Source organism: Amblyraja radiata, chromosome 5, assembly GCF_010909765.2.
Source record: "Amblyraja radiata isolate CabotCenter1 chromosome 5, sAmbRad1.1.pri, whole genome shotgun sequence".
Lineage (NCBI taxonomy): Eukaryota > Metazoa > Chordata > Chondrichthyes > Rajiformes > Rajidae > Amblyraja > Amblyraja radiata.
In genome coordinates this window covers 110357551-110379553 of record NC_045960.1, presented here as the reverse complement: position 1 = coordinate 110379553, position 22003 = coordinate 110357551, and the positions used below count along the sequence as shown (strand labels likewise).

Genomic DNA, 22003 nt, shown 5'->3' with positions numbered 1-22003 from the left:
AGGACGTGCCTGTAGAAAGGAGATGAGGAAAAATGTCCTTTGCCAGAGGGTGGTGAATCTGTGGAATTCTTTGCCACAGACGGCCGTGGAGGCCACGTCAATGGATATTTTTAAGGCGGAGATTGACAGATTCTTGATCAGTGCGGGTGTCAGGGGTGGTGGGGAGACGGCAGGAGAATGGGGTTGGGAGGGAGAGATAGATCAGCCATGATTGAATGGCGGAGTAGACTCGATGGGGTGAACGGAGACGAGGAAACACTTTTTCTCACAGAGAGTTGTGAGTCTGTGGAATTCTCTGCTTCAGTGGGCGGTGGAGGCGGGTTCTCTGGATGCTTTCAAGAGAGAGCTAGATGGGGCTCTGAAAAATAGCGGGATATGGGAAGAAGGCAGGAACGGGGTACTGATTGGGGATGATCAGCCATGATCACATTGAATGGCGGTGCCGGCTCGAAGGGCCGAATGGCCTACTCCTGCACCTATTGTCTATTGTCTGTTGAATGGCCTAATTCTCCGGAGATGCTGTCTAACCCGTTGAGCTACTCCAGCTTTTTGTGACTATCTTTGGTTTAAACCAGCATCTGCAGCTACTTCCTGCACGTTAGATTCAGACACAATGGCTGTTAAAGCAGTTATCGAGATGTCTTATTACCTGGGATTCAGCTCCTGCTGAAGATGGTTGAGATTGCTGCATTCCCTTTAGTTCCTAAGTAACAAAATACATCATGCAAAATATTAACAAATTTACTTCCTCAGATGTGTAAATCTGTACACAATAGAACTTTATTCATCCCCAGAGCGAAATTGGTCTAAATGGTGAAAGTAGGGCCGAAGGGCGGGTGTCAGGGGTTACGGGGAGAAGGCAGGAGAATGGGGTTAGGAGGGAGAGATAGATCAGCCATGATTGAATGGCGGAGTAGACTCGATGGGCCGAATGGTCTACTTCTGAGCCGATGACATGAACTTAAGCCTCAACTACCTTCTTTGGCAGATGGTTCCATTTACCCACCACCCTCCTGTGTGAAAAAGTTGTTCCTCGAGTTCCTATTAAATATTTCCCCTCTCAACATAAATCTACGGCCTCTGGTTCTTGATTCCTCGTGTCTATCAATTCCACGCCGACCATCGATCACCTGATAGCACCAAGGTTACGGTATCCCGCTTTCTCATCCACTCCCGACACACTAGCGGCAATTAGAAACATAGAAACATAGAACATAGGTGCAGGAGGAGACCATTTGGCCCTTCGAGCCAGCACCGCCATTCATTGTGATCATGGCTGATCGTCCACAATCAGTAACCCGTGCCTGCCTTCTCCCCACATCCCTTGATTCCACAAGCCCCTAGAGCTCTAACTCTGTGAAGTTCATCCAGTGACTTGGCCTCCACTGCCCTCTGTAGCAGAGAATTCCACAAATTCACAACTCTCTGGGTGAAAAACTTTTTTCTCGTCTCAGTTTTAAATGGCCTCCCCTTTATTCTTAGTTAATGGCCCCTGGTTCTGGACTCGCCCAACATTGGGAATTTTTTTCCTGCATCCAGCTTGTTCAATCCTTTTATAATGTTATATGTTTCTATAAGAACCCCTCTCATCCTAAATTCTGGTGAATACAAGCCCAGTCTTTCCAATCTTTCCGCATCCTGCCATCCCGGGGATTAACCTCGTGAACCTTCCCTGCACTCCCTCAATAGCAAGGATGCCCTTCCTCAAATTAGGAGACCAAAACTGCACACAATACTCCAGGTGTGGTCTCACTAGGGCCCTGTACAACTGCAGAAGGGTCAAGAACTTCAAATTCCTGGGCATGCATATTTCCGAAGATCTCTCCTAGTCCCAGCACACTGATGCAATTATAAAGAAAGCTCATCAGCGCCTCTACTTCTGAGAAGATTACGGAGAGTCGGTTTGTCAAGGAGGACTCTCTCGAACTTCTACAGGTGCACAGTAGAGAGCATGCTGAACGGCTGCATCGTGGCTTGGTTCGGCAACTTGAACGTCCAGGAGCAGAAAAGAATGCAGAAAGTTGTGACCACTGCCCAGTCCATCATCAGCTCTGACCTCCCCACCATCGAAGGGATCTATTGCAGTTGCTGCCTCAAAAAGGCTGCCAGCATCATCAAGGACCCACACCATCCTGGCCACACACTCATCTCTCCGTTGCCATCGGGAAGAAGGTAAAGGAACCTGAAATCTGTAACATCCAGGTTCAGGAACAGCTTCTTCCCCACAGCCATCAGGCTATTAAACACAACTTCAAACAAACTCTGAACAATAACAGTCTATTATTATTATTGCACTATATCTATTTATTGTGTATATATGGTTTATGGTATATAGACACACTGAACCTGTATCTTCCGTTTTGTACTATGTTTACATATTCTGTTGTGCTGCAGCAAGCAAGAATTTCATTGTCCTATCTGGGACACATGACAATAAAACTCTCTTGACTCTTGTGGATAAATGTGAGGTTATCCACTTTGGTGGCAAAAACAGGAAAGCAGACTATTATCTAAATGGTGGCCGACTAGGAAAAGGGGAGATGCAGCGAGACCTGGGTGTCATGGTACACCAGTCATTGAAAGTAGGCATGCAGGTGCAGCAGGCAGTGAAGAAAGCGAATGGTATGTTAGCTTTCATAGCAAAAGGATTTGAGTATAGGAGCAGGGAGGTTCTACTGCAGTTGTACAGGGTCTTGGTGAGACCACACCTGGAGTATTGCGTACAGTTTTGGTCTCCAAATCTGAGGAAGGACATTATTGCCATAGAGGGAGTGCAGAGAAGGTTCACCAGACTGATTCCTGGGATGTCAGGACTGTCTTATGAAGAAAGACTGGATAGACTTGGTTTATACTCTCTAGAATTTAGGAGATTGAGAGGGGATCTTATAGAAACTTATAAAATTCTTAAGGGGTTGGACAGGCTAGATGCAGGAAGATTGCTCCCGATGTTGGGGAAGTCCAGGACAAGGGGTCACAGTTTAAGGATAAGGGGGAAATCCTTTAAAACCGAGATGAGAAGAACTTTTTTCACACAGAGAGTGGTGAATCTCTGGAACTCTCTGCCACAGAGGGTAGTCGAGGCCAGTTCATTGGCTATATTTAAGAGGGAGTTAGATGTGGCCCTTGTGGCTAAGGGGGTCAGAGGGTATGGAGAGAAGGCAGGTACGGGATACTGAGTTGGATGATCAGCCATGATCATATTGAATGGCGGTGCAGGCTCGAAGGGCCGAATGGCCTACTCCTGCACCTACTCAAGTGAATTGCCATGGATGACTGTAGAGACCAAGTCATTGGGTATTTTTAAGCTGAATTAAGATTGACATGTTCTTGATTAGTACGGGTGTCAGGGGTTACGGGGAGAAGGCAGGAGAATGGCGTTGAGATAGATCAGGCAGGATTGAATGGTGGAGTAGACTTAATGGGCCGAATGGCCTAATTCTGCTCCTAGAACTTAATGAAACAAATAAATAGCAATCGTGCTAAGACAAATGTGGCGCTCCCATGTCTTGTAGTCCATACTCATTCAGCATGGAAACTGGTTATTTGTCCCAACATGACATCGCACCCATCCGTCTCCCAGCACTTCAGTTGAGGTTAGAGATACAGCGCGGAAACAGGCCCTTCGCCCTTGCGCACCGACCAGTGATCACCCCGCACACTAGCACTATCCTACACACACTAGGGACAATTTACAATTTTACTGAAGCCAATTAACCTACAAACCTGCACGTCTTTGGAGTGTGGGTGGATTCCAGAGCACCCGGAGAAAACCCACGCAGGTCACGGGGAGAACGTACAAACTCTGGTGTGTGCACTCTGGAGTTTAGAAGGATGAGAGGATTCTTATTGAAACATATAAGATTATTAAGGGTTTGGACACGCTGGAGGCAGGAAACATGTACCCGATGTTGGGGGGAGTCCAGAACCAGGGGCCACAGTTTAAGAATAAGGGGTAAGCCATTTAGAACGGAGACGAGGAAACACTTTTTCTCACAGAGAGTGGTGAGTCTGTGGAATTCTCTGCCTCAGAGGGCGGTGGAGGCAGGTTCTCTGGATGTTTTCACGAGAGAGCTAGATAGGGCTCTTAAAGATAGCGGAGTCAGGGGATACGGGGAGAAGGCAGGAACGGGGTACTGATTGGGGATGATCAGCCATGATCACATTGAATGGCGGTGCTGGCTCGAAGGGCCGAATGGCCTACTCCTGCACCTATTGTCTATTGTCTAACCCGTTGTCAGGATGGAACCCGGGTCTCTGGCGATGTGAGGCGCCACCGTGCCCCCCCACTTGGCCCTTAGTTTCCTCTGCCCAAGTGACTGAGTACTCACCTTAAATGGGGTCAGTGACCCAGTGTCAGAATCCCCTCAGGAAGATCTTCTACTGACAGACACGAAGGCAGGATAACACTGTAAATTGCCCCCCCCCCCCCATCTGACAGGTAGCCCCAAAGGGTGATACAGCGTGGAAACTGACACTTCGTCCCAAATTGCCAAGTCCCCAGCTACAATAGCTTTTCACTGTACCTCGGTACATGTGACAATAACATCAAGGAGCTCGCAGTCTCGGGTAGGAGTGTGGATATCACACACTGCCGCACTTATGAGAAAGGCAAGGCAGTGCCTTTACCACCTCAGGCAGCTGAGGGAATTCACAGTCTCACTGAGGATACTTCAGTGCTTCTACTCTGGGGCTGTAGAAAGTATCCTGACCGGCAACAGCTCTGCCCAGGACAGGAAGGCTCTGCAGAGAGTAGTGCGTTCGGCCGAACGCACCATGGGAACTACACTCCCCCTCTCCCCATGCAGGACCTATACACCAGGAGGTGCAGATCCAGAGCCAGCAACATTATGGGGGACCCCTTCCACCCCAGCAACGGACTGTTCCAGCTGCTACGGTCAGGCAAGCGCCTCCGCTGTCACTCTGTGAAAACAGAGAGGATGAGACGGAGTTTCTTCCCACAGGCCGTCAGGACTGTAAACTCTGATCTCACCGGGGCGTAATTACTGTTGTGTCTTTTTTAATGTAAATACTGGTTCTGTTCTGTTTTGCACAATCAGCAGGCATTGCTACTTTCATTTCACTGTACATCTTGTATGTGTATGTGACAAAAAAAGTTGACTTGACTTGACCGACGTCGGGAAGCTCCAAAACCGAACGGCGTTCGACGTAGAACGCCCGGTGCAGGGGAGCTGGGATTCACGGAGGGCCAAAACGCCCCCGGCTACGGGAGCCAAGATCGCCCCATCAACGGAAGGGCTCGAGACCCCCGAGAGCAAAGAAGGGAAGAGATTGAATTTTTTTTCACCTTCCATCACAGTGAGGAATGTGGAGGGGTCACTGTGGTGGATGTTTATGTTAAAATGTGTTTTGTGTGTCTTGTTGCTTTTTATTGGTATGACTGTACGGCAAATCAAATTCCTTGTATGTTGCAAAACATACTTGGCTAATAACATGATTGTGATTATAAACCAAACTGATAAACACAGAGCTTCCCCAACCTATCATTGTACTAACACACAACACTAAAGTACCACTGGACCCCTGAACCATGTCCACTACTCCTCACCTGTTCCTTCTGATAGAGTAGCTGGTGCTCCCGACGGAGTATGTTCTCATAAAACATGGAATACGTCTCAAAATTACTGCGCTCCCTTGCCATCACATCACAGGCCAGCTTCAGGAGGCAGTCACTCAAGTGATCTTTGCTGAAAGTAATCTGGCAAAGATATCAAAACATTATAGACAGTAGACAATATGATGCTAGTAAGGGTGCTGTTATGATCTGTAGAACCAAAGAGGATAAATGTCTAAAATGTCCTGATTTTAAATTGTCTGACAATAATCTTAGTGTCTGTAATAAGGTAAAATATCTAGGGCATATTATTACAGAACAAATGACAGATGATGAGGATATTTATAGGCAACGACGCATGCTGTATGTACAGGCGAATATTCTCTTGCGTAAATTTGGTGCGTGTGCAGATGTGGTGAAGATGTCGCTATTTAGAGCATACTGCACACCACTCTACACTGCGCAACTATGTCGAACTATGGAAAGACAAGTTTGCAGAGACCAAAGGTGGCATATAACGATGCCATGAGAACACTGCTAAGGAAACCTAAATAGTGCCAGTAATATGTTTGTGGCTGCAGGAGTCAGTATTTTAAAAGCTATCCTACGACATCACATGTATAAATTCATTTGCAGGATAAATGACTCTAAAAATGTGCTTATTGTGGCCTTGTCAAACATAAGGGTTAGCACTACACGCTACGAATCCCAGCTGTGGAGACACTGGTATCGGCAGGGCTCGAAATTAGCGGTTGCCCGGGTGCCATTGACCACAGAAAGTGCCGCCGGGCAACCTAAACGGCGACTCATTTTGCCCGGCTTGGCACCCAAATACTGGTTTATACCGATAGACACAAAAAAACTGGAGTAACTCCGCGGGTCGGGCAGCATCTCTGGAGAATAGGAACGTGTTGGCGGCGGTGGCTGTATTCGTCTAGTATCTTTGATTGTGGGGCAAAGATACTGGGTGCATGGTGGCGACGGGTCGAAGCGAATGACGGGCTCCGAACAGCGGCTTCACCGCATCCTTCTCCCGCACCCCGCCTGGCGGAAGGAACCTCCCTCTCCCTCCCTCTCTCCCTCCTCCCGGCCTCGGCGTGTGAGAGGGGTTGTTTTGAAAAGCGTCGTTGGTGGATTTGCAAGCAGCGGCGGCTATCGCCCTGATAACGGCCACGGCTTGCAAATCCGCCAACGGAGCTTTCACAACCCCTCCCGCACGCCGAGGTCGGGAGGAGGGAGAGTGGGGGATGCGGTGTAGGCGCCGTCTGAAGCAGCTGAACGACAGATCCTATAGCTATAGGATCTTTGAGCTGCACCACTCGGCCCCGCACCTTCCTGTCGGCTGGCGGGGGAGGGGAGGCGGTGGCACTTTGGCGTTGGACAGGGACGGCCAAGGCAGCGGGGCGATGTTGTCCGAGGAACGCTGACCTTCCTTCCTCCCCACCTCCTCTGCCCCTTCCCCCCCCCCCCCCTCTCTCTCCCTCTCTCTCTTGTACGCCCCCCTCCACCCTTCTTATCCTGGGACCCCTCCTCTCCATCCCGCACTGATCCCCATTCCCTCCTCCTCTATTCAGTCCTCACTGACATCCCCTGTGCTCCCCTCCCCATCTACCTCCCCCCCCAATCTATTCATCACCCTACCCACCTCGCATTGATTCTCCTGCCACCCCCCTTCCCCCATCCACCCCGCCATCTATCCACCCCGCACTGATTCACACACCCCCGACCCTATTGTGCTTCATGGTCTTCAGAGCGAACATTGATTATGTTTGATAACGGAATGTAATCAAATGTGTTTTAATTCCCAATGTTATTATTTGTTTGACACCTTTAAACATATTACCAAATGAACATTTGCTGCATTTATGTCCTTTGGCCATCTCTTGTTCGTTATTGTAATGTTTAACCTGTCAGATGGGTATAGTCAGTTTTAACAGCTATTATCATAAAATGCCTTTAGAAAATTCCTTGCAACCTGTATATTTTGTTGTGGATAAATTATGTGGGAAGCGAGAATGTTTCTGTACCAATAACAATAACGACCCATGCTATGGCCATGTCATGATAATTTTCGGTCCTTCACAGAAAACATGCTTGCATCAATCTGTAGTGTGCATGGTTAAGCATATATGTTATCAAGGTCCAGGATTTATTGACACAGGTTGATCATACGCTGAATAATCCAACCACATTTTTGTTTGGAAGTGGAAAGAAATAATAAAAATTGTATTAATTGCAATGTGTAAAAAGAGTTGAGATATCGTATTATAATTTTGCTGCATGTCATTGCGGTATATATCATGTCTTGATCGGTGAATATGTTTAGTTTGTGAGTTATTTGAAGCAGAAATAATATGTGAATGTAGACAAAAGTGCTGGAGAAACTCAGCGGATGCGGTAGCATCTATGGAGCAAAGGAAATAGGCAAAGTTTTGGGCCGAAACCCTTCTTCAGTCTGATGGGTTTCGGCCTGAAACGTTGCCTATTTCCTTCGCTCCATAGATGCTGCTGCACCCGCTGAGTTTCTCCAGCACTTTTGACGACCTTCCATTTTCCAGCATCTGCAGTTCCTTCTTGAACATAATTTGTGAATGCTTCATTGAGCATAATTCCGACTGGTAACTACGCACTTCGTCCAAGCGCATTATCACACTTCATGCAAACCGTGTTCAATGACCACCTAAACTGTCATTTGGCAACCTAAAAAGCTGCCAAGGTTGCCCGGCTGGCAAAGGGAAAAACAGTTAAGTGAGGAAGACATAAATAATCTGCCGGAAATAGCAGGGGACCGGGGGTCAAATGAGATGGAGGAACTGAGTGAAATCCAGGTTAGCCGGGAAGTGGTGTTAGGTAAATTGAATGGATTAAAGGCCGATAAATCCCCAGGGCCAGATAGGTTAGTGGATGTGTTATATCTGGACTTTCAGAAGGCTTTCGACAAGGTCCCACATAAGAGATTAGTATACAAACGTAAAGCACACGGTATTGGGGGTTCAGTATTGATGTGGATAGAGAACTGGCTGGCAAACAGGAAGCAAAGAGTAGGAGTAAACGGATCCTTTTCACAATGGCAGGCAGTGACTAGTGGGGTACCGCAAGGCTCAGTGCAGGGACCCCAGCTATTTACTATATATATTAATGATTTGGACGAGGGAATTGAAGGCAACATCTCCAAGTTTGCGGATGACACTAAGCTGGGGGGCAGTGTTAGCTGTGAGGAGGATGCTAGGAGGCTGCCAGGTGATTTGGATAGGCTGGGTGAGTGGGCAAATGTTTGGCAGATGCAGTATTGTCAAGTCTTCTAATGTTTTTGCAGTTTCCCCGCTTGAAAGGGATTTGATTTATCTACCCCGAAATGATGAACTGGATTCACTCAGACCAAACACTTCTTTTCCACCTTTTATTTTCTCCTTCTTTTATTTTGGCAGATTAGTTTTTATCAGTTTTGGTCTTTATCAGCTGAAAAACCGGCTGCCAATCGGGTCTGTAGAAAAATCAGTCCTGCTTGCCTTTTCTGGCTCTCGCGGCAGTCTTTTCGGACAGTCTTTTTGATTTACTGCTGGATTCACTGCTCGCAAGTTTCTTGTCTCTCCTTCACTGGCTTCTGGTGCTCTGTGCCCTTTTGACCCCCAGGCAGAACTCGGCAGGCTGGGGTTCCGCCCACTTTAATCACTTCTCGTGATTTCAATTGTAGCATTTCTCTGCTCGCAAGTTTCTTGCATTTCAGTTTGACTTGACACCTCCCACTCGATCTTCCAATGGAACCACTTGGGAGATCGACGCTTTAAAGTCAAACTTTGAATGGGGGTTTGAACTTAGTCACCTGATGCATTTTTATCTTGTTCTTCTACTGGAAGTAAGACAACTCCCCAGACTTTGAGTTTTACCCTCTTCTTGACGTCATCGTGTACGTGGTGGGGTCCAAAGAGGTCTACTGTTGTAAACTCAAAAGGAGCAGCAGGTTCAGTTCTTTCAGGCGGCAGATCACTCATTACTTGTTGACATTTCTTTGCTTTTGCTTTCTTGCAGATTATGCAGTGATCAACAACTTTTTGAGCAATTCTCCTTCCTTTTATGACCCAAGCCTTTTTTCTCATTTTAAGCAAGGTCCCAGCCACTCCGTCATGACTCTCCCTGTGAGCCTCCCGAGCTAGCAGCATGGACACCCAGGCATCAACGGGTAGGATGGGAACAGCAACTTTATCCTCTTCAAAGCTCTGCACTCTGCCACCACAAACCATCAGCCCAGAATCTTGGTCTTTATAGGCTACCAGTCGATCTGTTGTGGTGCTTGGGAAAGTTGTGCCCAATTGCGCAGCACAAAAAATGTCTTTTAGAGCATTTTCTCGTTCTCTTACTGTAATGACTCCTGTCAAAGAGATGGCCTCCCACTTTGGATTGTTTAGGGCTTTCCACAAGATGATACCACTTCTCCACTTGAATTTGACTGTGTAGCTCAAATACTTCTTTAAGCGTGAGGCGAACACTGCTCCGCACATCTCTGCTTTAACAGCGTCTCCTCTGTGGTCCAAGGGAGTTAACTTGGCCTTGGATTCCACAAGTCTGACAATTGGGCCATGGTCTGAATCCCATCTCACGTACATCACTGCCCCGTAGGTGTGCTCACTTCTGTCAGAAAAGGTGATTCCCAAGGGTTCAGTTGCGGAGCAAGAGGGAGTCAGTGCCCTGACGAACTTGACTTTTCCAAGTTGTTCGTACTCTTCAAAGAGCTTAATTGCATCCTCCCTGAGTCCATCTGAGAGTGCCATGTCCCATGTGTCTCTGACCGAACAGCTTCCCTCTTTTGCTTCTTGGAAAGCTCTGCGTACTAGAATCGCTCCCTTTTGCTTAACAGGAGCCACTATGCCGATGGGGTCATATAGCCCTGCTACCTGGCTGAGAAGCTCTCTTCTTGTTAGGGGATTTGGCGTCTGAGTTTTGATTTGCTCTTGTAGAAGGCTTTGACCAAGCCGCATCCTTTTCTTTCTCTTGGAGAAATTGATTCCCACCATAACGTGGAGCATGTCCTCTTTCACAATGTAGCCCAGACCATGTGCCTTGTTATCATCACCATGCATTTGGTTTGGTAGGATCATGCTTTTTGTTTTGCTTTTCTTTAAAGCATTATTGTCCTCCTTCCTCCCACTTTGGCCAGACAGAACCCAAGGCTTGAGCTCAAACCCACCAGCTTTTAGGATTCGTTCCACATTTGCTGTGATGATTCTCAACTGGTCGAGGCTGTTGTGAGATGTGAGGATGTCGTCAACATAGCTGTCTTTCTGGAGTACTTGCTGCTCATCCTTGAGGTGGGTAAAAGAAGGAAGATTAGCAGTCTCACGCATTGCCAACTGTGCAATGCACCCCGCAGGTTTGTCTCCGATGTTCACTCTTGTGATAGCATACTCTCCCAGCTCCTCGTCCTCGGAATCTCGCCAGAGGAATCTGTGTAAGTGTACTTCACGGTCCTCCAACCAGACTGAGTTATACATCTTCTTTATGTCTCCCAGAGCAGCATAGATTCCGCCTCTGAATCTGAGGAGGACAGCGCGAATTTGGTTGAGGACGTCTGGACCTTTCATCAGCAAATCATTTAAGCTGACACCATTGCACTTTTGGCTGCTGTTCCACACTAGTCTCACTGGGGTTGTGACAGAGTGGGGGTTTGGAGCAATAAGGTGACTCACATACCACACTGGTCCCTTCCAGTTTGCAATCATGTCTTCGGACAATTTGATTGCAGCCTTTCGGTCCACCATGTCGTGCACCTGAGCTGTGTAGGCACTTTTCCATTCAGGTTCTCTGGATAGCTGCCTCTCCGTCCTGAGAAATGTGGCTTCCACTGTCCTTTTATTATTTGGTAGAGAAGCTGGGTCTTCCAACCAAGGATAGCTAGCATGCCAATGTGGGTCTTTACTGTGACGGTCTCCTGTTATGTAGGTGAGGCCTTCCCTTACCACTTCGAGCTCTCTCTCTTCAGCAAGAGTAATTTCTTTTCCGCCTGGCTGGCAGTTTCCACAGCGGCAACCCCCGCACTTTGGCTCGCATGCTGCTCCAATGCTATCCCACTTCCACCAATCCAAGAAGTCCCGATTGGCGGTTGATGTACGTGACTTCTGAACTTTGACGGCGACCTGTCCGTTTGGTGAAAGCTCCTCAGGGACTGGGGCAGTGAGCTCCTCATACTTTAAAGCAGCTGCTCTCATTGATCTTGCGAAGTGTGTTTTGGACATGTGGGCTGACATGGTAAGCTTCTCAAACAGCTCAGGATGACAACCTCCAACAGTCTTTCCCAGTGGTCCATCCCACAGAATGAGATCTCCAACAGTTCTAATCCTCTGAGGCGCTAGCTGACCTTCTCTATGGCTTATGAGCAAATGTATCTCTTTTGGTCTCACAAGTTCCTCAAGTGGGACGTCTGGAAAGAACTTTTGCAGCTGCTGTGGTGTCACATGTTTGTGAACATCTGCGATGCTGTCCAATCCATAACAAACTAACTGGTGCGACTTGAGTGTGCCCTTGGGAGTCTTCACTCGGATCTTTAGAAGGTAGCGCCTCGTCTCTACGTGGACCTTCATCCCCCCAACTCCATGGACGATAAGCGTGATGTCTTCACTCCTAAGGTTCAGTCTACTCGCAGCCTTGTGAGTTATGTAGTTGGTATCTGAAGCCAAGTCAGTTAATGTCCCAACCTTTTGTCCAGCATTTGCTACGACCTCCAGAAGCATCATAATCACTGGATGCTCTTGCAGTCCACCTTCCTTTAGGAGGCTTGGCTGATGCTTTGCAGTGTTGAAGGCTCTTGATGCAGTGTTGGAGAACACATCTCGGCATTGTTTTGCCAACTCTGGTGGAAGTTTGCTGAAAAACTCCTCCTGGTCCACTGTATATTTCTTTTTGCTTTTATCTTCCTCTGGACCAAATTTACTCCTTCTCTGATCCACACTGCTTTTCCTCATCTCATAATTGGGGCACAGATAAAAATGATGCTCAGGATTTTGTTCATCCTTGCAGATTAGATTTTTACACAGATATGCAGGTTTGCAGTATGAACCATCATCATGGACTTCAAGACACTTTTTGCATGCTCCCAACTTCTTTACTGCAGCTCTTATCTCTGTCAGCTTTAGCCCTCGAAACTGCTTGCAGAAGTACAGCTTCCTTTTATGCTTTATGTCACCACAGACTACACAACTTGTGTGGTCATTTTCTGACTTGGTAGACTTGGTTCTGGCATGTCTTGGTTCAGTCCGAGTTTCCTTTCTACTCGGCTCCTCGTCCCTCAGCCCTCAGTTGCTCGAGCTGTTCGTATATGCTCTCCTGCTCTTTGAGAAATGACAAGAGACTGTCAAACCGTTTCTCTGGTGCCACAGCATTCCTCTTGTCAGCTACATAAACCAGCCATTCCTTTTTAAGGGTTTCTGGAAGCTTGGTTTCAATTGATTTTGTCATCAGTGGATTTTTAATAGCGCCTGTGTCTCCGAGATCGCTCAAGTCATTAAGCGCCTTTTCCACCGCTTGAATTAATTCCACTATTTTACGTGGCTGATGTCCTCTGACAGGTGGGATTCTCTGAAGCTCCTCCACTATCTCAATAGCAATAGCTGTTTGATTTCCAAACCGGTTCTCTAGGACACGAAAGATATCATCTGCAGTGTTATAACTTGTGAGGCGGAGGTCTCTTGTAATTTTGTCCTCCAGACTGTCCAGCAATTGAACCTTCTTCACCTCATTTGATCCAGTGGGTTCACCTTGCTTTTGCAGTGCTTCCCAATCCTTCCTCCATCTATAAAAGTCACGCTTGTTTCCAGTAAACTTAGGAAGGGCCGTGGGCCTCAGTCTGATGGCTGGTGAAGGATAATTGAAAGCTTTCGCCGCTTGTGCTAATCCTTCAGCGTCCTTCTTTATTCTTGCCTGTATGAAGTCAGCCTTCCTGGAAACCAGTTTGGGGACGAGAAGCTCGAGTGTTCTTAGGTGTTTCTGGAAGCTCTCTTGCTCATCCAGAGGGACCCAACGTTTCCACCGACTGTACGTCTCCTTTGCAGTCTCTACCAGTTTCTGCAGGTGGTTAAGCATGAATTCATATGCTTCTTGGTTGCTATTTGATGGTGCGGTGGCAGCAGCAAGTTCACATGCACCATCTGCTGTCTGTAGTGAGGTGGATAACTCAACATTTCCAAAGTTTGCCCATAGAGTGTCCTGGATGAGCCCTTTGACCTCTTTTAGTTTCGACTCACACTCCTTTGCAGTCTTTGCCAGGTCGGCATTTTGCTGTTCAGTTAACACAGTTTCTTCATCTGCGTCCAGCTCCGTCTCCAGCTCTGCAATGAGTCCAGCCTCCACATCGTCATTGGCTTCCATGACTTTTTCGGCCTCCTGCATGAGTTTGTTGAACTTGTTCCTGAGCTCCTCTTCAGACATTTCTTCATGGTTCCTAATGATGCTGTTAACAAGACGAGAGAATGCCCGTTTTGCTGTTGTCCTCTTCAGCTTGAGCTGCTCAGCTGACTTTCCAGCAACTTCATCAGCCATGTTTTATTTTGACTTAACTGTCTTTTTTCCAGGTTTCCAGATCTCCTGGCCCCGCCCGGTTTTTCACTGTTAAGTCTTCTACTGTTTCCAGATCTCCTGGTCACAGCGGTTTTTCACTGTCAAGTCTTCTAATGTTTTTGCAGTTTCCCCGCTTGAAAGGGATTTGATTTATCTACCCCGAAATGATGAACTGGATTCACTCAGACCAAACACTTCTTTTCCACCTTTTATTTTCTCCTTCTTTTATTTTGGCAGATTAGTTTTTATCAGTTTTGGTCTTTATCAGCTGAAAAACCGGCTGCCAATCGGGTCTGTAGAAAAATCAGTCCTGCTTGCCTTTTCTGGCTCTCGCGGCAGTCTTTTCGGACAGTCTTTTTGATTTACTGCTGGATTCACTGCTCGCAAGTTTCTTGTCTCTCCGTCACTGGCTTCTGGTGCTCTGTGCCCTTTTGACCCCCAGGCAGAACTCGGCAGGCTGGGGTTCCGCCCACTTTAATCACTTCTCGTGATTTCAATTGTAGCATTTCTCTGCTCGCAAGTTTCTTGCATTTCAGTTTGACTTGACAAGTATAATGTGGATAAATGTGAGGTTATCCACTTTGGTGGCAAAAACAGGAAAGTAGACTGTTATCTGAATGGTGGCCGATTAGGAAAGGGGGAGATGCAACGAGACCTGGGTGTCATGGTACACCAGTCATTGAAAGTAGGCATGCAGGTGCAGCAGGCAGTGAAGAAAGCGAATGGTATGTTAGCTTTCATAGCAAAAGGATTTGAGTAAAGGAGCAGGGAGGTTCTACTGCAGTTGTACAGGGTCTTGGTGAGACCACACCTGGAGTATTGTGTACAGTTTTGGTCTCCTAATCTAATCTGAGGAAAGACATTCTTGCCATAGAGGGAGTACAGAGAAGGTTCACCAGACTGATTCCTGGGATGTCAGGACTTTCATATGAAGAAAGACTGGATAGACTCGGCTTGTACTCGCTAGAATTTAGAAGATTGAGGGGGGATCTTATAGATACTTACAAAATTCTTAAGGGGTTGGACGGGCTAGATGCAGGAAGATTGTTCCCGATGTTGGGGAAGTCCAGAACAAGGGGTCACAGTTTAAGGATAAGAGGGAAGTCTTTTAGGACCGAGATGAGAAAAACATTCTTCACACAGAGAGTGGTGAATCTCTGGAATTCTCTGCCACAGAAGGTAGTTGAGGCCAGTTCATTGGCTATATTTAAGAGGGAGTTAGATGTGGCCCTTGTGGCTAAAGGGATCAGGGGGTATGGAGAGAAGGCAGGTACAGGATAGTGAGTTGGATGATCAGCCATGATCATATTGAATGGCGGTGCAGGCTCGAAGGGCCGAATGGCCTACTCCTGCACCTATCTTCTATGTTTCTATGTTTCTCTTCCAGAATTAAACGCTGTTCTTCTTCCTTGCAGGAAATGGGAGTGGGAAACCCCAGGACTTTGGCGCAAGGACCAAGTGAATTTATCCCAGAGAAGGAAGTACGTATGTTTCATTGAGTTTGCACCTTCTACTGAAACTCAAATGATTTAATTTTAATCTGAAGAGTCTGAAGAAGGGTCTCGACCCAAAACGTCACCCATTCCTTCTCACCACAGACGCTGCCTGTCCCGCTGAGTTACTCCAACATTTTACGCCTATCTACTTTTCATAGAGCCACTCGGCATGGAATCTGGCCCTTCGGCCCAACTTGTCCATGCTGACCCAGTTGTCATTATGGGCGAGTCCCATTTGCATGCATTTGGCCCACATTCCTCGAAAACTCTTCTTATCCAGATATCTGTCCAAATCTGGAACTCAACAGATCAGGCAACATCTCTGGAGAACATGGATAGGTGACATTTCAGGTTGGTCAGGCTAGATGCAGGAAGATTGTTCCCGATGTTGGGGAAGTCCAGAACAAGGGGTCACAGTTTAAGGATAAGGGGGAAATCTTTTAGGACCGAGATGAGGAAAACATTTTTCACACAGAGAGTGGTGAATCTGTGGAATTGTCTGCCACAGAAGGTAGTTGAGGCCAGTTCATTGGCTATATTTAAGAGGGAGTTAGACGTGGCCCTTGTGGCTAAAGGGATCAGGGGGTATGGAGAGAAGGCAGGTACGGGATACTGAGTTGGATGATCAGCCATGATCATATTGAATGGCGGTGCAGGCTCGAAGGGCCGAATGGCCTACTCCTGCACCTATTGTCTATGTTTCTATGTTTCTATGAGAGCCCTGTATCGGTGTCTCGTTGTAGGACATTGATCATTCCTTTAATCTGGATTTTTAACTTATGTATTGTGGTTTTTAAAAATATATAATTTATGATGCTTTTAAAAGTGATATACTAAGATTTTTATATGTACTTTATCATATTTAATATGCAATGCATTTTTTAATATAATGTTGCCCCTTGTCTGGACCTCGAGTCCGTAATAAAATTTATTATTATTAATTAATAGACAATAGGCGCAGGAGTAGGCCATTCGGCTCTTTGAGCCAGCACCGCCATTCACTGTGATCATGGCTGATCATCCCCAATCAGTACCCCGTTCCTGCCTTCTCCCCATATCCCCTGACTCCGCTATCTTTAAGAGCTCTATCTAACTCTCTCTTGAAAGCATCCAGAGAACCTGCCTCCACTGCCTTCTGAGGCAGAGAATTCCACAGATTCACAACAAAAAGTGTTTTCTCATCTCCGTTCTAAATGACCTACCCCCTTATTCTTAAACTGTTGACTTCTCCAATTTCAGGTAGTCCTTGCTTTCTCCCTCCTTCCCCTCCCCTTCCCAGCTCCCCCACAGCCCACTGTCTCCGCCTCTTTCTTTCTTCTTCCCGCCCCCCCCCCTCACATCAGTCTGAAGAAGGGTCTCGACACGAAACGTCGCCTATTCCTTCGTTCCATAGACGCTGCCTCACCTTCGTTGTTTATCTTGAGATTTTTTTACCGTCTGGGAAGTTGAGTTAGTTTCTTACCTCATTCTCAGTCTCGCACGAATGTTCTTTCAGCCTCTGAACAAAGGCCTCCACGATCTGAGGCCTTGCAATGGGGAAGTTTTCTGCCATGACTGAGCGTTTCCAATCATCTGCAGGAGGGGGGAATTGCAAGTGCACGCTGTAGTTTTCACGCTTTTTAATCATTGTATTCAAAGCACCTCGATCAGGTCCGCCCGCAATCTCCAGTTCTCCAGAGAAAATGACTCAAGTGTGTCCAACCTTTCCCTGTCGCTAATACCCAGTAACCCAGGCATCATTCCGGTAAACCTCCTCACCACCCTCTCCAAAGCCTCCACATCCTTCCTGTAATGGGGCGACCAGAATTGCACGCAGTACCCCAAATGCAGTCTAACCCATGTCCTGTGTGGAAGGGTTTCGAGGGATATGGGCCAAATAATGGACAATAGACAATAGGTGCAGGAGTAGGCCATCGTGCCCTTCGAGCCAGCAACGCCATTCATCATCCACAATCAGTACCCCGTTCCTGCCTTCTCCCCATATCCCCTGACTCTGCTGTCTTTAAGAGCCCTATCTAACTCTCTCTTGAAAGCATCCAGAGAACCTGCCTCCACCGCCCTCTGAGGCAGAGAATTCCACAGATTCACAACTCTCTGGGTGAAAAAGTGTTCCCTCAACTCCATTCTAAATGGCCTACCCGTTAAACCCCTGTCCCACGGTACGAGTTCATTCCAAGAGCCCTCCCGAGTTTGCCCTGATTCGAACTCGGAGATTTACGGTAATGGCCGCTCGTCGGTACTCGGGGCTCTCGTGGACATTTTTCAACAAGTTGAAAAATCTTCACGAGTCTTCCCGTGCTTACCTGCCGTTAGCGAGTCTTCCCGAGTACCTGCCGTCAGCGTTACGAGCCGCTAAGGGACGTCCCCGAGCTCCGACGTACCCGCTACGTTCATTCTCCGTGCTTACCACGGGTTTGATTTTTCTTGGAATGAACTCGTACCGTGGGACTATTCTGGTTCTGGTATACACTGGAATTTGTATACTGAACATGTTTCCTGCCTCTAGCGTGTCAAATCCCTTAATAATAATCTTATATGTTTCAATGAGATGCCCTCTCATCCTTCTAAACTCCAGAGTGTACAAGCCCAGCTGCTCCATTCTCTCAGCATACGACAGTCCCGCCATCCCGGGAATTAACCTCGTAATGCAGGCTGCACGGCTGCGTCACTGTGCCGGGCAAACCAAGCCAGCAAACTGGGCGAATCGCATGTGGAGGCTTTGGAGAGGGTGCGGAGGAGGTTTACCAGAATAATGCCTGAATTACAGGGTATTAGCGACAGGGAAAGGATTTACACACTTGTGCCATTGTCTCTGGGGCACATCTGGGGAGACCTGATCGAAGTGTATAAACTTATGAGAGACAAAGATAAGGTAGACAGACAGAATTTTTTTCCGATGATGGAAAAATCAAATAGAGGGCTGGGGGAGAGCTGAGAAAGGGAGGAGACAGCAAGGGCTACAGGAAATTGGACAAGTCAATGTTTATGCCGCTAGGGTGCAGACTGCCCAAGCGGAATATGAGGTGCTGCTCCTCCAATTTCCGGTGGTGCTCACTCTAGCCATGGAGGAGGCCCAGGACAGAAAGGTCGGATTCGGAATGGGCGAGGGAGTTGAAGTGCTGAGCGGTATAAACATGGTGCCCAGAACTGAACACAATATTCTAAATGTGGCTTGACCAACGTCTTATACAACTGCAGCATGACTTCCCAACTTCTACACTCAATGGTCTGAGTGCAGGTATATGGGACTAGGGGAGAATACGTGTTCGGCACGGACTAGAAGGGTCGAGATGGCCTGTTTCCATGCTGTAATTGTTATATGTTATATGTTAATACCCTGACTGATGAAGGCCAATGTGCCAAAAGCCTTTTTGTCCACCTAATCTACATGTGATGCCACTTTCAATGAACTATGTGTCTGCACTCCTAGATCCCTTTCCAGGTTGACGCCACAAGGTCGAAAGGAATAGTAGAATCAGGCCATTCGGCCCATCAAGTCTACTCCGCCATTCAATCATGGCTGATCTATCTCTCCCTCCCAATCCCATTTTCCTGCCTTCTCCCCATAACCTATGACACCTGTACTGATCAAGAATCTCTCTTACAACATGGTGCCCAGTAATGAACATTAAATTCTTTACCATGTTTTTTTTTTAATCAATAAATGTATTCAATTATTAAAAATAATAATTACATTACAATAAAACAAACCAGAACCCACCACCATAATACAAGACAAACAAATATACTAAATATACGACTATTCACCAATGTTACAATAAATGTGAGGTTATCCACTTTGGTAGCAAAAACAGGAAGGCAGGTTATTATCTAAATGGCGTCAAGTTGGGAAAAGGGGAAGTACAACGGGATCTGGGGGTCCTTGTTCATCAGTCTATGAAAGTAAGCATGCAGGTACAGCAGGCAGTGAAGAAAACGAATGGCATGTTGGCCTTCCTAACAAGAGGAGTTGAGTATAGGAGCAAAGAGGTCCTTCTGCAGTTGTACAGGGCCCTAGTGAGACCACACCTGGAGCATTGTGTGCCGTTTTGGTCCCCTAATTTGAGGAAGGACATTCTTGGTATTGAGGGAGTGCAGCGTAGGTTCACAAGGTTAATTCCCGGGATGGCGGGACTGTCATATGCTGAGAGAATGGAGCAGCTGGGCTTGTATACTCTGGAGTTTAGAAGGATGAGAGGGTATCTTATTGAAACATATAAGATTATTAAGGGTTTGGACACACTAGAGGCAGGAAACATATTCCCGATGTTGGGGGAGTCCAGAACCAGGGGCCACAGTTTAAGATTAAGGGGTAAGCAATTTAGAACGGAGACGAGGAAACACTTTTTCTCACAGAGAGTGGTGAGTGTGTGGAATTCTCTGCCTCAGTGGGCGGTGGAGGCCGGTTCTCTGGGTACTTTCAAGAGAGAGCTAGAGAGGGCTCTTAAAGATAGCGGAGTCATAGAAACATAGAAACATAGAATATAGTTGCAGGAGGAGGCCATTCGGCCCTTCGAGCCAGCATCGCCATTCATTGTGATCATGGCTGATCGTCCTCTATCAATAACCCGTGCCTGCCTTCTCCCCATATCCCTTGACTCCACTAGCCCCTAGAGCTCTATCTAACTCTCCCTTAAAACCATCCAGTGACTTGGCCTCCACTGCCCTCCTCAGCCATGATCACATTGAATGGCGGTGCTGGCTCGAAGGGCCGAATGGCCTGCTCCTGCACCTATTGTCTATTGTCAAGGACGCACTCAACCCCCCGCGGTGCCCAGCAGTCCCGGAAATCCCCCAGGGTGCCCGTGGACAGCGTGTGTAGTCCCTCTGTAAACTCTTTACCTGTTGGCAGTGATGCCTCTCCTCGGGCTCTCTCCGACATGACAAGGGTCAACTCCCTCGCTATCTTTCTCTGAAGTTCTCGGATCATGTAACATTCCATACTCTCCAGGAGTTTTTGCAGCTGTAACAAGCAATGAAGACATTTATTTCAGCGGGCGAGGCAGCATCTATGGAGCGAGGGAATAGGCGACGTTTCGGGTCGAGAACCAAGGGTCTCGACCCGAAACGTCGCCTATTCCCTCGCTCCATAGATGCTGCCTCACCCGCTGAGTTTCTCCAGCATTTTTGTCTGAAACAAGACATCTATTTATTCACCTGCATCTCCTCCAACCTCATCTATTGCATCCGCTGCTCTAGGTGTCAGCTGCTCTACATCGGTGAGAACAAGTGCAGGCTTGGCGATCGCTTCGCCCAACATCTACGCTCAGTTCGCAATAACCAACCTGGTCTCCCGGTGGCTCAGCTCTTCAACTCCCCCTCCCATTCCGAATCCGACCTTTCTGTCCTGGGCCTCCTCTATGGCCAGAGTGAGTCCCACCGCAAATTGGAGGAGCAGCACCTCATATTTTGCTTGGGCAGTCTGCACCCCAGTGGCATGAACATTGACTTGTCCAGTTTCAGGTAGTCTCTCCCTCCTTCCCCTCCCCTTCCCAGCTCTCCCACAGCCCACTGTCTCCGCCTCTTCCTTTCTTTATCCTGCACCCCTGCCTCCCGACATCAGTCTGAAGAAGGGTCTCAACCCGAAACGTCGCCTATTCCTTTGCTCCATAGATGCTGCCTCACCCGCAGAGTTTCTCCAGCATTTTTGTCTATCTTTGATTTTTCCAGCATCTGCAGTTCTTTCTTAAACAAGACATTTATTTCAATCAGTTATGTTCATAAGTTCATAAGTGATAGGAGCAGAATGAGGCCATTCGGCCCATTTCAAGAGGGAGTTAGATTTAGCTCTTAGGGCTAAAGGAATCAAGGGATATGGGGGAAAAGGCAGGTACGGGTTACTGATTTTAGATGATCAGCCATGATCATATTGAATGGCGGTGCTGGCTCGAAGGGCCGAATGGTCTACTCCTGCACCTATTTTCTATGTTTCTATCAAGTCTACTCCATCATTTAATCATGGCAGATTTATCTCTCACTCTTATCCTCATTCTCCTGCCTTCTCCCCCGGACACTCGTACTAATCAAGAATCTGTCAAACTCCACCTTAAAGATATCCATTGACTTGGCCTCCACAGCCGTCTGTGGCAATGAATTCCACAGATTCACCACCCTCTGACTAAAGAAATTCCTCCTCATCTCCTTCCCAAAGGAACATCCTGAGGCTATGACCTCTAGTCCTAGACTCTCCCACTAGTGGAAACATCCTCCCCACATCCACTCTATCCAGGCCTTTCACTATTTGGTAAGTTTCAATGAGGTTCCCCCCCCCCCCCCCCTCATCCTTCTAAACTTTTAGCGAGTACAGGCCCTGTGCCTTCAAACACTTATCCTATGTTAGTTAACCCGCTCATTTCTGGGATCATTCTTGTAAACCTCCTCTGGACCC

General features: G+C 47.4%; 1 protein-coding gene across 1 annotated transcript in view; it reads right to left on the bottom strand.

The window, feature by feature from the left end:
* Nucleotides 1-22003, bottom strand: part of LOC116973790 (coiled-coil domain-containing protein 162-like) — a 64316-nt gene that overhangs the window by 28291 nt on the left and 14022 nt on the right. The window contains exons 8-11 of the mRNA XM_033022096.1: nt 20458-20578; nt 17078-17187; nt 5567-5716; nt 650-703 (exon numbers count right to left, since the gene is read on the bottom strand). Of these exons, the coding sequence (XP_032877987.1) occupies nt 650-703; nt 5567-5716; nt 17078-17187; nt 20458-20578 (435 nt within the window). The remainder of the gene's footprint in view (nt 1-649; nt 704-5566; nt 5717-17077; nt 17188-20457; nt 20579-22003) is intronic.